The 21843-nt window shown below is 47.2% G+C and overlaps 1 protein-coding gene across 1 annotated transcript in view; it reads right to left on the minus strand.

Moving 5' to 3' along the window:
• Window positions 1–21843, minus strand: part of LOC147899557 (uncharacterized) — a 406773-nt gene that overhangs the window by 366201 nt on the left and 18729 nt on the right. The window contains exon 6 of the mRNA XM_087377749.1: window positions 2373–2437. Coding sequence (XP_087233875.1) covers window positions 2373–2437 — 65 coding nt within the window. The remainder of the gene's footprint in view (window positions 1–2372; window positions 2438–21843) is intronic.

Below are 21843 nucleotides of genomic sequence, written 5' to 3' on the forward strand. Positions count from 1 at the left end.
CATGAAACTTTACACAAAGAGATCGGTTCATTTCCCTTGAAGTGTGGCTTACAAAAATTAATGCATATTTCTGTTAAAGTATTGTATTTCCTTGTCTATATTCAGAACGTTGATAGGATAAAATCTGTATCAAGTTTTTGAGCACTGAATATAGCTGTGGGTAGGCAGATAGCTGTACACATCTAGGGTAGGTGTGGGCTGTTGGCATTTGTGGATTTTTCTTTCCCAAGCATGATGGACTGATGTATAGTTTTTTGAGATAATAAAGTATGTTTTGCAGGGACTTCATGGGAAATGATGAAATGCAATGTGGTTGTACCAGACTTCCAGAGCAAGGGTGTCCAGTGTGTGATCAAGCGAAATGTTTTTGGGGTCATGTAAAGTTAAGTCATGAAGGGTTTTTTTATATTTTCCTGAGTCAATGTGCACTTGCATGTTACAGGAATTTGATATGTTATGGTGTCCATGTCAGAGGGCTTTTCATGTGTGTGTACGGGGTTGCATGCAAGCTTTAATGTGCATGCTAATGTGTGTGGGAATTGTGTGACTAAAGGTCCAAAATGTGCATTTAATGTGATTTGGGGGAAATGTCTTGAGAGTGGTAAAATGTCACTGATGAGGTGGCAGATTAGGCTGAGGTGGCTGGACTAATTGGGAAGGCATCCTACTCATGCAAAGGTGGCTACGTGATGGATGAAGGGATGCTTCTCGATGACGAGCTGGCATGCTACGTGAAAGGAGGCTACTATATGATACGAGCTGGAGTGCTCTAGAAGGGGAGCGCGCGTTGCAATTGTGTGGATGAGGAGGAGCTCAGAAGAGCTGGAGGAGGTTGCAGGCCAGAGGTGCTGCTGCTTGTGTGGAGGATTCGCGACGAAGGGAGGCTATGAAGCAGCCGGGGAAGCTCAGACGACGGGTGTAGGAGCTTCTGAGAGCAGAAGGGCTACGAGATATGGGAGAGGCTGGAGTGCAATAAGGAGCAGACGGGGAACGATCAGAAAGGTTGGAGAGGCTCGCAGTTTTGATGGGAGGTCGTGCATGAGCAGGAAGCTGAAACCTGTACACGAAAACATCGTGTGTGTGACGAAGAGAGCTTTGTGAGCCAAGGAAGCTGCGGTGGTGATTGTGTATGTGACGGGTGTGGGATTTCGACTGCAAGAACTTCGAGTATATGGGCTCCAGGTGCTTCGTGTTGACGAACTTTGTGGCACAGTTGGCTCTGGCTGGAGTCTTGTAGCAAACTCTATGGTAGTTGCTTGAGGCACTTCTGCTGGCTGGAGGTTCAAAGCGACGCAGAGGCTGTGAGCGACAGAGAGTATGCACCATGCGCTTCTTGGTTTCATGGGGAAGGCATCACTACTACGCAGGCTGAAGGACCTTGAAGAGGCGTGAGCTCCATGAGCTCTATGAGCATGAGAGAAGTCGTGAAGGTGGAGATGAGTAGCGTGGAGAGCACTGGCTATTGCTCTTATTGGGAGCTGCTGGATTTGAGGAGGATGACTATGCGGGCAGTTTGCTTTGGAAGGAGCTATATGGCTGTGGCGTCATTTCTGCTGGCTGGAGGTCCTTGGACAGAGGTTGTGTGTGAGTAAGAGGGTGCTGCAATGTGCGCACAGGTTGGCTAGTCGTGGTGTGAGCATTCAGTTGCTTCAAAGCTGGAAATAGTGAGGCCTTTGGCCACAGGCGGGTGCCGGGTGTTGCTGCAGAGACCTCAACTGATAGAATCTCCAGAGATGGCGGGCTGCATCATTGCTAGTGCTCGATGATGATCTTGGGAAAGATATGATAAGATTAGCTTGTGGGTTGATATCTTGAAGAGTCACGAAGATAGCCTTCATGTGGGTTGTGGGTTCATAGTATTTCTGAGGCTGACTGTTTTCTGAGTTTTGGGGGGAAGTTCAATTCTAAGTTCAGTTTGTTTCGGACTGTGTAGTCTTTTGGTTCTCTCTGAGTCTCTGTGAAATATGTTCAGTCAATTTTTATGGGGGTTTTTCTTGGTGCCTATTACAAAGACACATACTCTGGAATCTGGTTCATAAGCTCATCATGTACGAGCCCACATTGCAGCTGATCCCTATGAAGTCTCAGCTATTTGACGTGGTGAAGTACATAATTCCTGGTTGTCTTTCCTTTTTTTCCTTATCAACATCTTTTCCTGCCGTTCTCTAGACAGGGAAAAAACACCTTTCTGCTTCTATATATGCGTATGTTGCAAGTTTTTTAAAAGGTGTTGAAAGGGGACGATTAGTAACTTTTCCACCAGTGAGTCCAATTAAAAGAGAATATGAAAAAATGGAAGCATGAATTTTGCTATGCAAGCATTGGTATGATTCTCCATATACACATAAGCTTGATCATATGAAGCTCTGTACCTTTTTACTGCAACACTTAACTGGCGTTGGAGGAAATATGATCTCATCTGCAAGACTCAAGATTGCTGCAAAAAGCCCAACAAGAAATAGGATCCTCAGTCAAGTTGAATTGGACCTACCCACGAAATAACTCACTGGTCACCATTGAGAATGGATGAAATATGGGATCATTTTCCAAAGTGTGTCAATAGAAACATGGAGAGATTTTGAGTGCCAAATATCTCAGATGCCATATACTCTTCAATAAGTTTACTCATTGGAGGAAAAAAAACTAATTCCAAAGCCATACAAAAGCACAAACCACATAGAAACCCACTTCTTCTGAACATCTTTTAATTTCTGTCTTTTCTCACTGATGCGGTACTCTTCATATGTTTGGCCAAATTTATGATGTAGAAAGAAAGTCTATTAATGTCCACGGGAGACCAAAGGTCTATGGGACAATAGAAAAGCCATCTAGTACATCAGCTTAGGGAGGGCACATGGCAGCTCCCTGAGAGTGCATAAAGCAACTCCATTTATTTAGACTGATGCCATGTAACACTGCAATTGGGTCCAAAAATCCCCCTGGTTTCTAGAAGGATTTAAGAATGAGAGCTGTATTTCTTTGTGCAACGAACATCCAAAAGACTGTAGCAGAAAAGTAGAGGTGGAAGGAAGGATGTTGAGCAGGGTGACAGGCGTTAAGAGCTAGCAGAGAGAGTGGGACCAGTGTAACAGCATACAATGGTTTCTGTCAACAAAAATATCTGTTTTTTAAAACTTTATGTTTACAAAATGTTACAGACCAAAAGAGGGTAGCAGCCAACTCATTTGACGATCGATTGTGTGTGCAATCAATGATGTTAATTACCTGCACAAATAGAGGCAAGGAGCAGCAGTGGTGGAGATATGAAGGGAACAATTTCCATCAGCTGATGGAAAAATCTGAGAAGAATGACGATGCCATCCAACACATTGACCGCCTGCACTAAACAAACATAGAGGCAAGGAGGCATACGGAAATTCTACAAGGGGCAAACGAAAAATTTGGGGCAAACAGCCGAAACAGCACAAAAACATAAAATAGGAGACATAAAAGGACCTATTGGTGGTTTTTCCCCCCCCCATGAAAAGACTTCTATTACATATGAAAGAAACCCCAAAGCGAAGCTCATGGCAGAAATAATCATGCAAAGCATGAGTGATAAAATACCCTTCTGGGAGCTTATACTCACCCCACTGCGCCACTTGTTAGCAGAATTTTGAGTTAGGATTTCTCAGTCATTGAATCGGGGCTGGATTTGTTTGATCCTGAAGGGGAGGGAACAGGTTAGACATTTGGACACTTCATACAAGATCTTAGCCAAGGTATGCTTGGCTAAGATCTTGTATGAAGTGTCCAATAATGATCGGTCTCACTAGCGGATGTCTAATATGTTCTTCCCCTGACGTTGCGGAATGCACAGGGACAGATGCACTCGCATCCTCAGGAGATCCTTGAGATGACCATAGCTTTCTATCGGCAGTTGTTTTAGGCATAGGTGGCATCCCTTGAGACACTTATAGCACGCGAGGCAGTTTGGGACCAGTTTCCTACAGTGGTCATGCTGAGTTTGAGCAGGTCTTGGAGGCTCAATTCACGGACCAAGAGCTCACAGAGGCCCTCAAGGCCCTCCCCCCTCAGAAGTGAAGAAACAACCTACTTGAAGAGAGCTGCTGCTCGGCAGAGAAGGTGGTATTCATTCCCTCGAGAGAGCAGCTTGGGATGCCTTCTTATTCAGGTTCAGTGGCAGAGATGTTTGGTCAGATGATGCATTTCATATTCAGTCTCAGTCACTTTTGTTTTCGTGGTCGAACCATAGGGTGCATATGCCTATCCATGCTCGGATTGACATATTCTATGTGGATGACTGGGCTCTTGATAGAGGGGGGACAGTTTGCATTGCACCTGGTGTTTCCACTTCCGACCATTTTCCAGTAGTTCTGTCCATCTCAGAGGCCCATCTGAGAGGACGGTCTCACAGTATCAGGATCCCCGATGCCTTATACACGGATGAGACTCTCACAGAGGCAATCTTGGAGATCTGGGTTTCTCACATGCAGGGGGGGTGGCCGGTCCTTCACATGTGGCCACAACACTTGCCAGTATCAGCGACTTTTATCACTCTGTTGCTAGTGCTCGGCGAGGTGAGGTACTTAGGTAGGAGGTTGGTATCCGTCGGCAATTGGCAGCCTTGCAGAGGGAGGAGCAGAGACAACCATCAGATGCTTGGATACAGGAGCGCCTTGCTGCGGCAAGGGCTCATTTGCAGACATTTCTTGATCAAAGAGCAGAGTATGCCTTCCATGCACGGGAGTCATTTTGGATACAGATGGGAAGGAGAGTCAATAAACACTTTTTCTCTACACTTGGTCCCAGACATAGTAGAGAGAGTGTTAGGCAGCTTATTGACTCTGACGGCGTTTTGCAGTCTCATCCGAATACCGTCTTGCACTTAGCGACAGCTTTCTATGCCTCCCTTCTTTCCGCAGATCCTGACACACAGGCCACAGATGTGGCTAGAGAGAAAGTTTGGCAGAGTTTACCTGTGTTGGTCTCACCAGAGATGATATGCTTACTTGATGCACGCTTTACCAACACAGAATTCAAGTCTGCCCTCTCCGCCCTTCATAAGGGAAAATGCCCTGGTTCCGATGGTATTACTCCTTCTTTCTTTATAGCCTTTTGGGATATGATAGGTGATCCTATTACTTCAGCCCTGCAGGGCATTTGGGACTCGGGTGAGATGCCTGACTCACTGACCGAGGGACTCATACACCTTATCCCAAAAGGTGGCAACAGGAATTTTGTATCCCATTGGAGACCCATCACTCTGTTGGGCACTTTATACAAAATCCTTGCCAAGGCGATCAGCATCCGATTGCAGCCCCTTCTTCCAGACCTCATCCATGATACTCAGATAGGCTTTGTGCATGACAGGAGCATATTTGACAATATCTTTTCCTTTTGGGAAGCCACTGAGTGGGCTATGCAGGAGCGGGCAGAGGCTGGCAGTTCTACTCCTGGACTTTGAGAAAGCCTATGACAGAGTAGATTGGGGCTTTCTTGAGGGCACTCTTCTACGTTTTGGTTTTTCAGATGCATGGATTAGAGGGGTGGCCTCTCTTTATAGATCAGCTCACAGCCAGGTTTTGATTGGAGGGGTAAGGGGTGACAGATTTCAGATTTCCAGATCAGTTCGTCAATGATGTCCTTTAGCCCCCTTCCTCTTTCTTTTTGTGGCAGAAGCTATGAGTATCTTCCTTATATCTCAGGCTGAGCTTTTTGGGTTGAGATTTCCCTTGAGACAAGAGCAGGAGCTTCTTGACTGTGAGTTGGCTGATGACACTGCTATATTTATTGAGGCCTCTTCGCAATCACTTGATTCTTTCCGGACAGCCTTGAATATTTTTTGCTCAGCTGCAAGGGCACACATTAACTGGCATAAATCCTTCAGCTTTTGGATCAGTGATGAGGAAACTCCAGACTGGGGAGTTGACATTGGCTTTTCCTGGATTCAGAGGGGTGTTCCTGTCAGATATCTGGGATGCCAGGTAGGGTTGGGCATCTCTCCAGCACAGCAGTTTGCCCCAGTACCAGAAAGTATAAGGAAAAAGCTACTTTTTTGGAGCTCAGCCCAACTCGACCTTGCCTCTAGAGTTGTGGTAGTGAACCAGGTTCTTTTGGCCACCACCTAGTTTGTGTGTTCTTGCTGGTGTCGGTCTAGGGATTGCATCACTCAGCTCATTAGACCAGTCAGGAATTTTTTATGGAGTGGACTTGATGGCACAACAAATGTTGCAGTGAGGGTGGCCTGGGAGACCATTATTCTCCCTACATCTGAAGGAGGCCTTAACATCATTGACCTGGATCTGTAGTGTAGGGCATTGCTTTGTAAGGTGGTGGTGAGGGGACTCATGCCTGGGCAGGAACCTTGGAAGGATTTCTTTTTTGGACGCATTCAGGCTTGCACACCAACCTTGGGAGATGATTGGGTGGACAGCCCAAGGTGGATTTTTACTTCAGCCCCTCTCAGATCTCCTGCCTCTCCTCTCATGTCTGCCATCCTGAAAGCTTGGGGGAGCTTCAGGAACACTCTTCGAAGGGTTCCGCCCTCTACCCTAGAAGAGATTGATAGGCAGCCGGTCATTTGGAATGATAGTATACTTGATGAGCATGGCAGACCACTGGGCACTTCCCATTACATGCAGTGGTCTAGTTGGGAGAGAGGCCCTGCCTACACAGTAGGTACTTCGAAGGCATTTATCAGGCTACCTAAGGATCAGAGACTGCAGTCCGTGAGTCACCTCAGAGGGGTAGCACGCAGGGTTCAGCAGATAGATGTAGCCATCCCGGTGGAATGGGCAGTTGAGTTGCCTATTACTTCCACCACTTGGATGGGAGCTTTTTCGAGGACAGCAATTCCTCTACAGGTGATCGCTCTTCGAGGTCTCGGAGAAGATGCACTGGTCTTTGACGTCGGGGATGGAGGTATACTCTCTAGATCCACGAATGATATTCTTCTAGAGGTTGCCTTTCAGCCTGTCAGGATTGCTGGTTTTGTGGACCATGGAGCGGGCTTGGAGTGGTACTTAGACCCCGACCCTCTTCTTTTAGCCTTGGGATCTTGGAGGTTGTGGTTGTATGGAGGTGCACCTATCAGGTGCTTGCAGTGGGACCCAGGAGAGTGGGAGTGGATAGACCATGGGCACCGAGAGAGGGGAATTCCCTTTTTTCATTTCATGGTTGGTAATGCCAGGAGATTTCAGCTAAACAGTAGGGGTTGGGTTTCCTCCAGAGCCCCCCATTGGGACAGCTTCTTTATCACTGCAGATTTGCGTAGGAATTTCTGGAGGAGGCCCTGGAAATCCCTCAGAAATAGAAAGATCACTCTTTTCTTTTGGCTTTCTATTCATGGAGGGATTGTAGTGAACCTGTGGAGATCACGTTTTGGGGCTGATCCCACTTGCCCTCGCTGTCATTCTGCAGAGGAGTCAGTGCGACATTGCCTTTGGGACTGCAGTCAGGCGAGGACTATTTGGAAAGGGGTTGTGAGGTTACTCAGCATCTTTCATGCTTCCCCTTTCTTCATGACTTGGGGCTCGGTCACATGGTTATCCCTTACTAGGCCCCAGGTGTTTTATGAGGGTGAGCCTTCTTCTTGCTCTCTTCAGGATGTACCACTTACTCCCTTCAGGGCTTCTCATGCTTCAGTGGACACCTCTTGGGAGATCTTGGCTAGCATTTCCTCTTGACACATTTGGAGAGCCAGATGTACAGAGGCCTTGGATGGCACCCAGATACACCCTTCACAGGTGTTCACGGGTGGACTGACATGGTTCACACTTTGATAGCCATTTGGGCTAGCATGCAGGGCCCTTCACGGGCAGCCTCTTCTAGAAGGACTATTTTTCTTTGAGTTTGGAAGGGTTCTCCCTTTTTCTCGGAGGTTTCTACTGGATTGAGATGGCACCATCAGCCCCAATTCTTTCTTTTTGGCTCTTGAGCTTTTCATGCATTGCATGGTGTATCCCGTATGGAGCTTGCTCTAACGGTTTTCTTTAATACTTGATCGAAGTCTCTTTTTGGGGGAAAAAAAAAAAGAGAGCTGCTGCTACATCGACCATTGACGTTATTATTCGCGCTCTTTCTGCCCTTGGGATGTGCGCCCAAACCTGCTGCTAATTCCCGTATGGACTGCCCATCTACTGCGTCATTTGCAGCTGCCCTTTTCCCTCGGTTGAAGTACCATTTGCAGCTGCCTACTGGTGGCCCGATTGGTACCCCCGATTTGCTGCTCCATTTGCCACTCCTGCCCGTGGGATTTCTACGTGTGGGAGTTACTAGTCCACCGCTTTAATACCTCAGATCGATTTGATACCATGGAGCCTCATCCTCGTGAAGAAGTCATATCATCTAGGGAGAAAGCATTGGCTCGTATCGCTATGAGGTTGGATAACAAATTACTTCGTCACTTTGACCCCACTGCTTTAGCCACGCAAATCAAAGCCAAGTTCCAAAATCTTTACGCCACATCTATTGGACCTGACTGACGAGATTTATATGTTGTTTTGCATGATCTATATGAAATAATAGATAATGGTTAGGAATATTTTGGTACTCTGCCCTGGGTTGAATGGATCAGAGGTGTTTCCTCTTTGTAAAGATCAGCCCACAGCCAGGTACTTATTGGTGGGGTAAGGGGTGAGAGATTTCAGATTTCCAGATCAGTCTGTCAGGGATGCCCCCTTGCTCCTTTCCTTTTTTTGTTCGTGGCCGAAGCTATGAGTATCTATGTTAGATCTCAAGTTGACATCTTTGGGCTGAGACTTCCCATTAGAAGGGAAGAGGAGTTACTTGACAGTGAGTTGGCAGATGACACAGCAGTTTACCTGGATGCCACCCCACAGACGCTCACTTCTTTCAGGACAGCATTGGATTTATTTTGCTTGGCGGCGGGGGCGCAGATAAATTGGCATAAATCCAATGGCTTTTGGATCAGTGATGAGGACACTCCGGTTTGGGGGCTTGACATAGGATTTACTTGGGTTCAGAGGGGTGTGCCTGTTAGCTATTTGGGCTGCCAGGTCGGCTTGGATATTTCTTCCACGCAGCAGTTTGCTCCCGTGTTGGAGAGCATCAGGAGGAAGATCCTTTTTTGGAGCTCAGCCAAGCTGGATCTTGCCTCTAGAGTTGTGGTGGTCAACCAGGTCCTCTTGGCCACGGCGTGGTTTGTTTGTTCTTGCTGGTGCTATTCTAGGGACTGCATCACTCAGCTCAGGAGACCGATCAGAAATTTTCTTTGAAGTGGGCTTGATGGCACAGTAGATACCTTAGCCAGGGTGGCTTGGGAGACCCTCATCCTCCCTACACAGGAAGGGAGTCTCAATATTATTGATCCAGATTTACAGTGCAGAGCTTTACTATGCAAGATGGTGGTGCGGGGACTTATGCCAGGGCGAGAACCGTGGAAGGCCTTTCTTATTAGCAACATACATAGGCGCACACCTTCTTCAGGAGGAGACTGGATGAGTAGTATTAGGTGGATCTTCACCACAACACACCTTAGATCACCTTCGTCCCCTCTCATGGTTGCCATTCTGAAAGCATGGGCCAGTTTCAGGAGCACTCTTCGGAGGATTCCTCCTTTCTCTCGTGAAGAGATTGATAGGCAACCCATCATGTGGAATGACAGTATTTTAGATGATCATGGCAGACCACTTGGTGCCTCACTCTACATGCAGGGTCCATGTGGGAGAGGGGACCTGCATCATCTTTGGGGTCTTGGAAAGCTTTCCGCATGCTTCCAGAGGAGACCAAGTCTTAGTTGACAGGACATCTCAGAGGGAGTGCAGGGAGGATCTTGCAGATTGAGGCATCCCTTCCAGAGGAGTGGGTAGACACAGATGATATGCCACTCGCTCCACTTGGGCAGGTACTTTTACGAGAGGCGGTGTTCTGCTTCAGGTTTTGGCCTTTCGAGATGCACAGGAGGATGCTTTAGTTTATACAGTGCAGGATGGTGGCAGATTGCTCAGATCCACAGAGGACATCTTGCTTGAGTCTGCTTTTCAGCCTATTCGGGTTGTAAGTCTTTTAGTGCAGGGATCAGATTCAGAGTGATTCCTCGACCCAGACCCCCGGCTACTCTCCACCGGGTCTTGGAGGCTTTGGCTCTACGGGGGAGTTCCCATTAGGTATTTGTAGTGGGACCCTGGAGAGTAGGAGTGGATTGACGCAGGGCATCGAGAGAAGAGCATCCCCTTCTTTCGTTACACGGTCAATAATGCCAGGAGATTTCAGCTCAATAGTAGAGGTTGGAGACCTTCCAGAGTTCCTCATTGGGAGACATTTAATATCACTGCAGATCTGCAGAGGTGCTTCTGGAGGAGACTCTGGAAATGCCACAGGAATAGAAAGATCACTCTCTTCTTTTGGCTTGCTATCCATGGTGGGATTGCAGTGAACCTTTGGAGATCCAGGTTCGGAGCCGATCCTACTTGCCTTCGTTGCCTCTCTGCTTTGGAGACTATTCAACATTGTTTATGGGATTGCAGACAGGCGAGGATGATTGGGATGGGGGTAGCCAGGATTTTCAGTCACTTTGCCCACTCCCCATTCTTTATGACATGGGGCTCAGTGGCTTGGCTTTCTCTTACAGGGCCTCAGGTATTCTATGAGAGACTTGACTCCTCTCGGGCCATTTTGGTTCGACGTCATCAGATTGAGTCCTGTTCGTTGGATGTAATACCACACCTTCCTTTTATAGATGTACATGCCTCGGTGGATACTGCTTGGGAGATTTTAGCGAGCATAGCATCCTGACATATCTGGAGAGCCACATGTACAGAGGCTATGGAAGGTACTCAGGTTCATCCCTCGCACACTTTGGCTAGTATCTGGACAGACACCGTACATACTTTGATGGCCATATGGATGAGTATACAGGGAGACTCCCGTGCAGCCACAGCTAGGAGGGCTTCTTTCTTCAGGGAATGGAAGGATTCTCCTTTCTTCTCTGAGACTCCTACAGGGTTGAGGTGGCACTTTCAGCCTCAGCCTTGGTTGTTTTCCACCTCACTTTGAGGGGGTTTTATTTATCTACATGATTTCATGATGTTGTATTTTTTGCTCTAGCGAGTTTCTTTCTTACTTAATAGAAGTCTCTTTTTTGCAAAAAAAAAAAAAAGAATGAAATAAATGATGTGTGTTGAGTCAATAAAGGTCCTCTGCCTTGGATAGTCCTTCTAAAATGATGTATTTCTTTTATATTTATGGTGTGTGGTTTCATGTCCCTAATTAGTCCCTGGAGCCAAGAGGGGGATGTACTCTAGGAGTCATGTATTGGCTTTGATAGGGCTATGTATTAGGTCTGGCATGTGAGTTTTAGGATGTTGGTGCATTAGTCTCCTAGACCTCTGAGTTGGCCATGCATCCATGCATGATGAGCCTCTGAGCCATGTTAGTTGAACCTCTCAGTCTATATACCATGCTCACTAGCCTCTGAGCCATGCTCACTTGCCTCTGAGATAGCATGGGAGCCATGCCTACGTCATTGCACAGTTCGATGACCGTCATTGTCATGTTATGTTCTTGGTTCCATTCCAGTAGTTGCTCATCTTTCCTCCATGGGGGGGTGTTAGGATATGGAGTCAAGATGAGTCCGTTTGGTGTGCTCTAGTGAGTTCTAGTCTAGTGTGTCCTATGGATGCCACGTCTCACATTGGGAGTTATCCCACATGCATTGGTGTTCATATGTGTGTGTGCTCTCTATATAAGAGCTGTACTTGTCTAGTGTCAAATCAATCAAGTATCAAGCCTACAAGCTCTTTGGTCTACATGTGAGTACTTTCATTTTGTTCATTGCTCTTGCTATTTCATTTTCATTTCATTATATCTCTCTTTGAGTATCATTATCTCTCTCCCTAGCCTACTCTCTCTCTCTCTCTCTCTCCCTCTCCACCATGCACCTTCAGCCTCTGCATCGTGCCCTCTAGAAAAGACCACTTCACCCTGTCATAGGCCTTCTTGAACTCCAAGAGAGGAATCGCGAGAGGCTGTGACTTCTCCCTGACCTAATCCACCGTCTCCCAAATAGTGAAAATGTTGTCTAGGATGCTCCTCTCCTGAACAAAACTTGTCTGTGTGTCGTGGAGGATGCCCGAAAGGTGGGGCCGCAACCGCAAGCTCAAGACCTTGGCCAAGATCTTGTATGTGGTATCCAAAAGCATGATTGGTCTCCACTGGTGAATGTCTGCTCTATCTCTCCCTTTTGGGATCAAGCATATCCAGCCACGATTCATGGACTGCAGGAGTGAACCAGAGTCAAAGATCTCCTAATAGGCTAGACGAAAAGGCGTACTAATGTGCTCCTAGAAGCTTAGGAAGAAAGGCGGGGTGAAGCCATCTTCCCATGGGCAAAAATGGGCTCAAAATGAGGTCGTTTTTAGGGCGACAAGTAGTAGAAACATCTCCACAACAGTAAGCAACTATTTCCTTCACAAAAACACTCCCAAAACAGTAAAAATGAGCTGTTTTTCAGCAAAAAACGGGTTGTTTTTTAGCAAAAACGAGCTGTCTTTTTCCTCTACGAAGATGCCCACAAGAATGATGACCAATTTGCTTCTTTGTGGGCAGAAAACCAAGCTCCATAGCTTCCGAAGGTGAGGCTAAGGTAGGAGAAGAGAACAAGATGGGGAGAAAGGAGTGGAAGGAAGCTCAATCATGGAGGAGAGGATGGCTTCCATTTGCGAGCTTCCCTCAACCTCTAGATTGAGCATGGAGAAGGGAAAGGTAGGAAAGGAGGATCTGATACCACATGAAGGTACATGGTGGAGAGGGAGAGAGAGAGAGAGAGAGAGAGAGAGAGAGAGAGAGGGTAGGCTAGGGAGAGAGAGAATGATACTCAGAGAGACGTAACGAAATGAAAAGGAAATAGCAAGAGCAATGAACAAAATGAAAGTACTCACATGTAGACCAAAGAGCTTGTAGGCTTGATACTTGATTGATTTGACACTAGACAGGTACAACACTTATATATAGCACACACACACATATGGACACCAATGCATATGGGATAACTCCCAATGTGACACATGGCATCCACAGGACACAATAGACTAGAACTTACTAGAACACACCAAGCTGACTCATCTTGATTCCATCTCCTAACAGAGGCTAGGCTTCATGGACAGATGGATTAGAGGGGTGTCGGCTCTTTACGCAAGGAGCTCCAGTTAGATGATCATTGGCAAACACACGAGGGAGACCTTTTCTCTTTCATGATCGGTGTGCTAGGGCTGTCCCCTCGCCCCCTTTCTCTTCCTCTTTGTAGCGGAGGCTTTGGGCTACTTCCTTCGCTCCCAGACAGCAGGGCTCACGGGGATGCGGCTTTCCATCAAACAGGAGGAGGAGCTGCTAGACTCGGAGTTCGCTGACGACACAACCTTGTTTGTTGAGGATACCACATCAAGCCTAGAGGCGCGGTTAGGGGAGCTCTAGCCATATAATGTGAGGCTTCGGGGGCTCGAACCAACTGGACCAAATCGGTTGATTTCTTCACGGGCAGTGCAGAGGAGGTCTAGGAGGTTTGTGTTTGGGGCTCGGCTTTTGGATTTTCGTGGATGCCGTGTGGCGAGATTGCGAGATACCTTAGCTGTCAGGTTGGGATTTATATTTCAGCAGAGCAGCAGATTGCCCCAGTGCTGGAGAGTGTGCGACGTAAGCTCTTGTATTGGAGCTCAGCCAAACTCTCTCGCAGGAACTTCCTTTGGGCGGGATCGAATGGCACGCAAAACACTAGAGCCAGAGTTGCTTGGCAGACGGTGACTCAGCCTCAGTCACAGGGAGGATTGGGTATCATTGATCCTAAGATGCAGATTAGAGCCCACTTGGGCAAGTTGGTTATACGAGGTCTCACCCCAGGCACGGAGCCCTAAAGCTCCTTCTTCAATATGGCCTTCTTGGGAACACTCCCCGCACCGGTAGGCAGTGGTAGTAGTCGCATAGATGGATTTTTTCAGAGGTCCCTCTCATAGGGAAGGGCTCCCCTTTGATGAGGATCCTTTTTAGAGTCTGGCAGTTACTTTATAGTGGACTCGTTCAGGCCAGCCCATCATGCAGGGAGGAGTTTGAGCATCAGCCACTTATTTGGCATCTAGAGGTTTGGGATGTGGAGGGACGTATGTTAGGACAGAGGATGCACATTGGATGGACAGTGGCCCGGCGAGGTCTTTCGGAGCTTGGAGACGGCTTCCTCGTGAGATGCCAGCCAAGACACATGCGCTTTCGCATATGAGAGGGGCATGCACTAGGATGACAGAGATCGAGGCATCGATAACGGGGAGGGCCTACACTCACCGCATTGATAGGACGGGCAGTTCTCGAGGATAGGGGTACCCCTCAAGGTCCGCTTCTATCAGGACACTCTCCTTTCTTTCCGTTGTTGTTTCTGTAGGGTGGGACCTGGTGGCCTTTTACAGGCGGAGTCGAAGAGTGATGGCGGGAATGTGGGTGAATTGTGGGGGCTAGAGTGGCAACGGATCATAGTAGTAGGCCAACTAGGCAAGGTCTAGCACATTTATTGACCCAGATACAGTGTTACAATAGAGACACCCCTGACCACAGGTCGACAGGCGTTGACCACATGTTGACAGGCTGCAGACTTGACCACATGTTGACCATGTGTCAACATAGGTCCGCCACACGACACAAGGGGTTGACCACATGGGTTCATCCAGGGGTACTATCTGAGGCGACCATGCATCGACACATGTCAACCACAGGTTGACACATGTTAACCACAGGTCGACACATGTCAACCACCATAGTGAAGGACAAATTGATGTAATGGGGTGTACCAAGGGGTACAAGGGTACATGGTTAGTGTGACCAGGTTTGGTGATAAAAGGTTCTATTAGGTGTGATTGAGAGATTCATGGGCTTGATTGAGAAATCAGTGGAGTGATTTGTGGATCTAGATGCTCTCTTGAGCTCACATATGATGTCCCTCTTGGATGTAACTTGTGCCTATATATTGGGAATATCTCTCATGAATAAACTCCTCCATTTTGCTTCATTTGCTGAATCCTTCTTGCTACCCCAACATGTGGTATCAGAGCCATGTTCACCCTCCTTGAGCCCTCATTGAGTGCCATGTCATCATCTTCTTCACAATGAAGGATTTCTCCCCTCTCTTCCCACATTTTTTCCTTAAGCTTGTTCTCTCCATTCTCTGAGCCATTTCCCCTATCCTCTGAGCTGAAGTATCCTCGTGTTAGGGTGAATCCCTGGCTAGGAGGAAATAGTAGCTTCTACAGCCCGTGCTGACATGCTTTCCAGTCGCCGAAATTTCGTGTACTTCCGTCTGTTGGAGCCATATCTCGACAAATTCTCTGAGCTGAAGTTGGGCGACCCTATGAGGAGTCTACTGCTGAAATATGAGCACCAATGCTTCAGTACATGAGGAGAAAACATGGAAAAACCAGTCGGAATTGGCAGATCTTCCACAACCAATGCCGCGTGAAAATGCGCCTCTGCTTCATGCTGGACACTCTCCACAGTAAGGGCTTCCATTCCACCAGAAAGCCCTTTGTTTGCTGCTCTTGAAGTCTTCAATTGAGGCCTCCAACTTCAAACTATTCAATTTGGGGGTAACAGTGATCTTTGCTTCTACTGTGAACCATTGAACATGGTTAAGTGCTAGAAAGTTTCATTATTATGTCAGTAATCTTTGGGCTTTTGGATGCTTGCTCATTTGAAGTGATCCAAAGCATTTTTCACCTTTGGAGCACTGTCCTGAATTTGACAATTTTTTAGAAAGCTTTTGAATTGAATGCTATCTTTGTAAGGGACTAGACACTACCACATCAGTGGTAAGACCTTCTCTATGGCCTCCAAGACCAAAATAGATAAGTTTGAGAGAGAGGGTTTTCATACTTGGCAAACCAAACTAAAATTTATTCTCATGAAAAAGGGGATCTGGAATGTGGCTAATGGAAAAGAAAAGAAACCAACCACTAGGGAAGGAGAAGCTTTATGGCTCCCTAAGGATGAAAAGGCACTAGCCATAATTGCTCTTGGATTGAGTGATTCTTTTATCCACCACATTGATGGCTGTGAGACTGCTCATGCTGCATGGAGTCATCTTGAGCTTGTCTTTGGAGCACAGGGGAGGTGTTCTAAGTTTAGCTTGCTCATCAAATTCTTTGATCTGAAATTGGATAGAGGAGAATCCATCTCTTCACATTTAAACTCCATGAAGAGCATACTGACTCAGTTATCTGGCATCAAGTTTAATCTTGATGATGACATTGTAATTGCTATCTTACTCAAAAGCCTAACTGAGGAATATGGCACTATTGTCACTACTCTCACCAATATACCAGAGATTAGTTTGGTGGAAATTGAGGCATCCCTCTTGCAAGAGGAAAGGAAAATCAAACAGAGGAATGACTACAAAGAACATGGGGCATATTTGGCCAAAAGCAACTTTAAGGGCAAGAGCAAGATGAAGTGCAACTTTTGTGGAACCTGGACATTTTGAGAAAGAGTGCTATGCAAAGAAGAAATGTTCAGTAAACCTTGTGGAAGAAGCAGAGACAGAAGAAGAAGAACCAAAGGATGTTAAAGCTCTGACTGCTTTCACCACCCAAGTCAATCTTGACAAGGGTGATGACCCATATGTTTTCTAAGTTGTTTGTGTGTGTGGTCAATAATGGTTCTCTGCCATGGATAGTCCCTCCTTAAATGATTGTTAGTCCTTTGTTTGAGGTTTTACCTTGTTGGACCCATGGGTATTTCCATACATAGTCATTGTCCAATCCTCCAGTTGTAAACCAAGAGTCCTAGGAGTGAGTCACAGCTTGGGGCCATGTGTATTGCCACATGATGGTGGGCAGCAAGCCATGGAGCATCCCATGTACTACTGCTGAGGGATGAGGTCATTAATTTGTGGGGGAAAAATGAAGGACAAATTGATGTAATGGAGTGTACCAAGGGGTACAAGGGTTGTGTGTTGGTTAGTGTGACCAGGTTTGGTGGTAGAAGGTTCTATTAGGTGTGATTGAGAGATTCAGGGGCTTGATTGAGAAATCAGTGGAGTGATTTGTGGATCTAGATGCTCTCTTGAGCTCACATATGATGTCACTCTTGGATGTAACTTGTGCCTATATATTGGGCATATCTCTCATGAATAAACTCCTCCATTTTGCTTCATTTGCTGAATCCTTCTTGCTACTCCAACACATAGGTCAACCAGGAGTACCATGCCCAAGGCGATCTCATCAAGAGCTGCACACATGGAGAGTGAGCTTAGCACATGGAGCACTCAGGAGTATTTACAGTTACACAGTGGTTCACTGGTTGAGTGGTGCGGTGACCCAACTCACCTACACATGGAGTATTTACACCACCATGACTAGAAGAGACTGGCGAGTGAGGGAGTCAGGATGTCGCCGGGGGCATCAAGAGAGCCAGTGGCACAACGGTTATCCTCAACAGCTAAGGAGATAGGAGGATGACCAACAGGGAAAAGGGGAGAGATTCTTAGCGAAGAAGGGAACCTCCAAGGCGGGGGATGAGGATGAAGGAGAAGGTGGAGAGGGGAGGGGAGATTTCAGCATAGAGCATTCGGCGTTCGGTATTAGAGCGGGAGAGAGGAGAGTGTGAGGCTGGAGCTACGAGCTCGCCAAGGAGAGAGTGTGGAGAGGCCTGATAGACCTATGTGTTCCTGTGACTTGCAACTTGTGACCTGTAGATACTGGTCCAATGATATGTACTTTGGCCATCTTGGTCACTTTCTCATTCTTCCAGTCTCTTTCCGATATGGAGATTGTTCACTAGTGTATGACGATGTTTCTTCTTATGCTTATGTTGTGGAGTTCTCATGTGATTGTCATTTAGCATAGTACACTCGTACGTCGCTGTTCACTGCAATACAGCCTATGACACCCGCATACCACTGCACAGTGCACTCCGCGCGATCCATTGCATTAGAGCATTGCAACACTCATGCTTCTTACCCTAGCGGCCTTTGACCTCCGGTAACACCTCCGGAAGGATAGGAACCCCTGACCATAGGTCGACAGGCATTGACCACATGTTGACCATGTGTCAACACGGGTCAGCCACACAACACGAGGGATTGACCACACGGGTTCATCCAAGAGTACTATCCGAGGCGACCATGCATTGACACATGTCAACTACAGGTCGACGCATGTTAACCACAGGTTGACACATGTCAACCAGGAGTACCATGTCCAAGCGATCTCATCGAGAGTTGTGCACATGGAGAGTGAGCTTAGCACATGGAGCAATCAAGAGTATTTACAGTTACACAGTGGTTCAGTGGTGCGGTGAGCCAGCTCACCTACACATGGAGTATTTACACCACCCTAAGACACCCCTGACCACAGGTCAATAGGCTTTGACCACATGGTGACAGACGTTGACCACATGACCACATGTCGACAGGCATTGACCACATGTTGACCATGTGTCAACACAGGTTAGCCACACGACACGAGGGGTTGACCACACGGGTTCATCCAAGAGTACTATCTGAGGCCACCATGCGTCGACACATGTCAACCACAAGTCAACGAGGAGTACCATGCCCAAGGCAATCTCATCGAGAGTTGTGTACATGGAGAGTGAGCTTAGCACATGGAGCACTCAAGAGTATTTACAGTTACACAGTGGTTCAGTGGTTGAGTGGTGCGGTGAGCCAGCTCACCTGCACATGGAGTATTTACACCACCCTGACTAGAAGAGGCTGGCGAGTAAGGGAGTCAGGAAGTCGCTGGAGCCATCAAGAGAGCCAACGGCACAACGGCTATCCTCAACAGCTAAGGAGATAGGAGGATGACCAATGGGGAGAAAGGGGAGAGATTCTTAGCGAAGAAGGGACCCTCCAAGGCGGGGGATGAGGATGAAGGAGAAGGTGGAGAGGGGAGGGGAGATTTCAGCATAGAGCATTCGGCATTCGGCATTGGAGCGGGACAGAGGATGTGTGAGGAGAGATAGAGACTGGAGCTACGAGCTTGCCAAGGAGAGAGTGTGGAGAGACCTGTGTGTACCGCTCTGTCTACTATGGGGATAGACCTGTGTGTTCCTCTGACTTGCGACTTGTGCCCTGTAGATACTGGTCCAGTGATATGTACTTTGGCCATCTTGGTCACTTTCTCATTCTTCCTGTCTCTTTCCGATATGGGGATTGTTCACTAGTGTATGATGATGTTTCTTCTTATGCCTATGTTGTGGAGTTCTCATGTGATTGTCTTTAGCATAGTGCACTCGTACATCGTTGTTCAATGCAGTACAGCCTACAACACCGGCACACCACTGCATGGTCCATTTTGTGCGATCCATTGCATTAGGGCATTGCAACACTCATGCTTCTCACGCCAACGGCCTTTGGCCTCCAGTAACACCTCCGGAAGGATAGGAACCCATCCCCTCAGATAGTTTTTGGCGATCACAGTGGGACACTGCTGGTGTTGAGTAAGTGGAGTTCTAGGGTCCTAGAGGAGAGAGTTCTTATGCCGAGTAGTTTTGATACCCTTGAAGGAGTAAGTGAGAGAACTAGGAGGTACTTAAGGAGAGTGGAGAGGAGACTTCCGCCCAACCCAACTAGATACAAAAAGCATTACGTGAGACAGAAGTTCGCAAAGTCCTCAGGAAGAGCACAAAGTGTACCTATTGGAGCTGTAGCCAAAGCAAGTAACTTCATCGAGACTCTCATCGATTTGGACCAACAAGATCGGTGGTGGTCAGATCCCAACTCCGGAGAAGAAGTACAAAGCGGGGAACGGGTGAAAGAAAGTATTAAGGACGAGGGCTCCTCAAATGCGCATCAAGGTCAAGATAGCCCCTTAGCTCTTGTTGCAACGATGTCTTCATCAGCAGCCACTGCAGCCACTTCAACGGGAGTAGTACCCACTTCAGCGCCAGATTTGAAATCCAGTGGTCAAGCTGCCATTTTCGTCTGCCATGCATAACCCTGGTCCTTCGAGTCTAGTTTCTATATCCATGACACCCGTGGGTTCACCTTTTGCTCCGATGTCCCTATTGTTGCCATTATCTCTACCCTTCCCTCCTCCTCCTTATCCATCCTACATGGCTTCGACCCCTTCCTTCTCCTTCCCAACTGCCTCCGCATCCCTATTGACCCCACATTTCCCATGCCTTCACCATCTACTATCGCAACAGTAGCGCCTGCAGCATATGCAATACCGTTTATCTCCACTATGGCTACATCAGTAGTAACTGCGCCAGTGTGGTCTCCTGCACGGGATGTTGTCTCATCATCCACTCCACTATATGTCTCCTTAGTACCCACATTGAGTACAGCTCCATCGGGAGGCCCTTCTGCTCTTCCTTCCACCTCAGCTCCCAAGGTGAGTGCAGTGGTTTTCAGTCCTAGAGAAAAAGCAAGACTTCTGGAGTTACTCAACAAAGTCCATGTGAAGACTTAGAAGTTCAAAGGTACCTACATGAGCATGTGGAAGCTCATGTGAGGAAGTTTCTCACAGCATGCAAAGCCAAGGGTGTGGAAAATGAGCATGCCTTCCTACACATCTTTCCTTCGTCATTGGAGGATGCAGCCGATGTATGTTATAGCCAATTTCCAGCTGACCATTACAGCTCTAAGGGAGGAGTTTCTACGGACTTTCAAATTGGAGAAGTTTGAACATATGATTATCCAGGAGTTGTCCATTGACACCATGAAGGCTGGAGAAAGCATCTCTAAGATGTACACAAGGATGAGGGTCTTGGCGGCGAAGATGTCTGTGCCACCTAATGATGCTGTCATGAAAGGGTGGTTTGGTTTTTGAAAGCATTACCCCCTACCATTGCTATAAGGCTGGTTGATAAACTCCTTGAACATGCCTCACTTCAAGACTTCCTAAAGGAAGCTGTTAAGATGGAGCGGTCACAATTAAGTTTTGCCTCATCAACGACTACGAGCACCCAACTCCCAAGCGAGGAGAAGACAGTAACACTAGTGAAGAAGAAACTGATGGTGATGGTGATTTTGAAGAAAGTGACACAGAGATTGCTGAACTTGAGGAGAATCACCACCAACAGCTTGAGGTCTTGGGGGGACCCTGGATACGGAGATGAGGACATGGCGATCTCATTTTGCTTGACCTTTACTTATCAAAAGCCTCAATTGAAGACCTTCCTAAAACCACTTATGAGGTGGAAGGCTTACCTTACCAGGGCATGCTGAAACATGCATAGAGGCGTCGAAGGCATACAACATCTACAACACCAACATCTCAACCTGTGCACGTGTCTGAGAACCCACCAGTTATTTACCCCCCATCTTGGTTGAGAGAAGTGGAGGGGGACTTTCCCCTTAAGGATACTACAGCACATATAGGACTGAGAATAGGTGAGCCAAGTACCTCAACTTCCCAATGCATTGCCCCTATTGATGAGGCAAGGAACTGGCGGTATCTCAACATTGGGATTGAGGACCACAACCCCGACATTTGAAGGTAGCCAATTGGGTCTGGGAACATGACTATCTTCTAGCTGCAGTGACAGATCTTTTCCCAGAATTTGTGGATGTCTTTGCTTGGTCCTACAAGGATCTGAAGGGGGTGCCCGCTGATTTCATGGAACATTGCATTGACTTATATCTGGATGCAGACCCTGTGATTAAAGGTCCATACCGCATGAATCCCGACTATGGCAAGGCAGTCCAAACAGATATATAGAAAATGGAGCAAGCAGGATTAATCTACCTAGTGGATTACTCGGATTGGGTCAATGGAATTGTCATTGTGCCCAAAAGAGAGACTGGCAAACTCAGAATATGTGTTACTATCAGGGTTTGAATGCTGCAACACAACGTGATAGATTCCCCCTTCCCTTCACTGTCCGGCCATACAAAATGATCATCTACATAAGTTGAGATGGGTCTTTGATAAGTGCAGA

This window comes from Dipteris shenzhenensis, chromosome 8, assembly GCF_047967505.1.
Source record: "Dipteris shenzhenensis isolate YYH24624 ecotype China chromosome 8, Dip_SZ_1.0, whole genome shotgun sequence".
In the NCBI taxonomy this organism is placed as follows: domain Eukaryota; kingdom Viridiplantae; phylum Streptophyta; class Polypodiopsida; order Gleicheniales; family Dipteridaceae; genus Dipteris; species Dipteris shenzhenensis.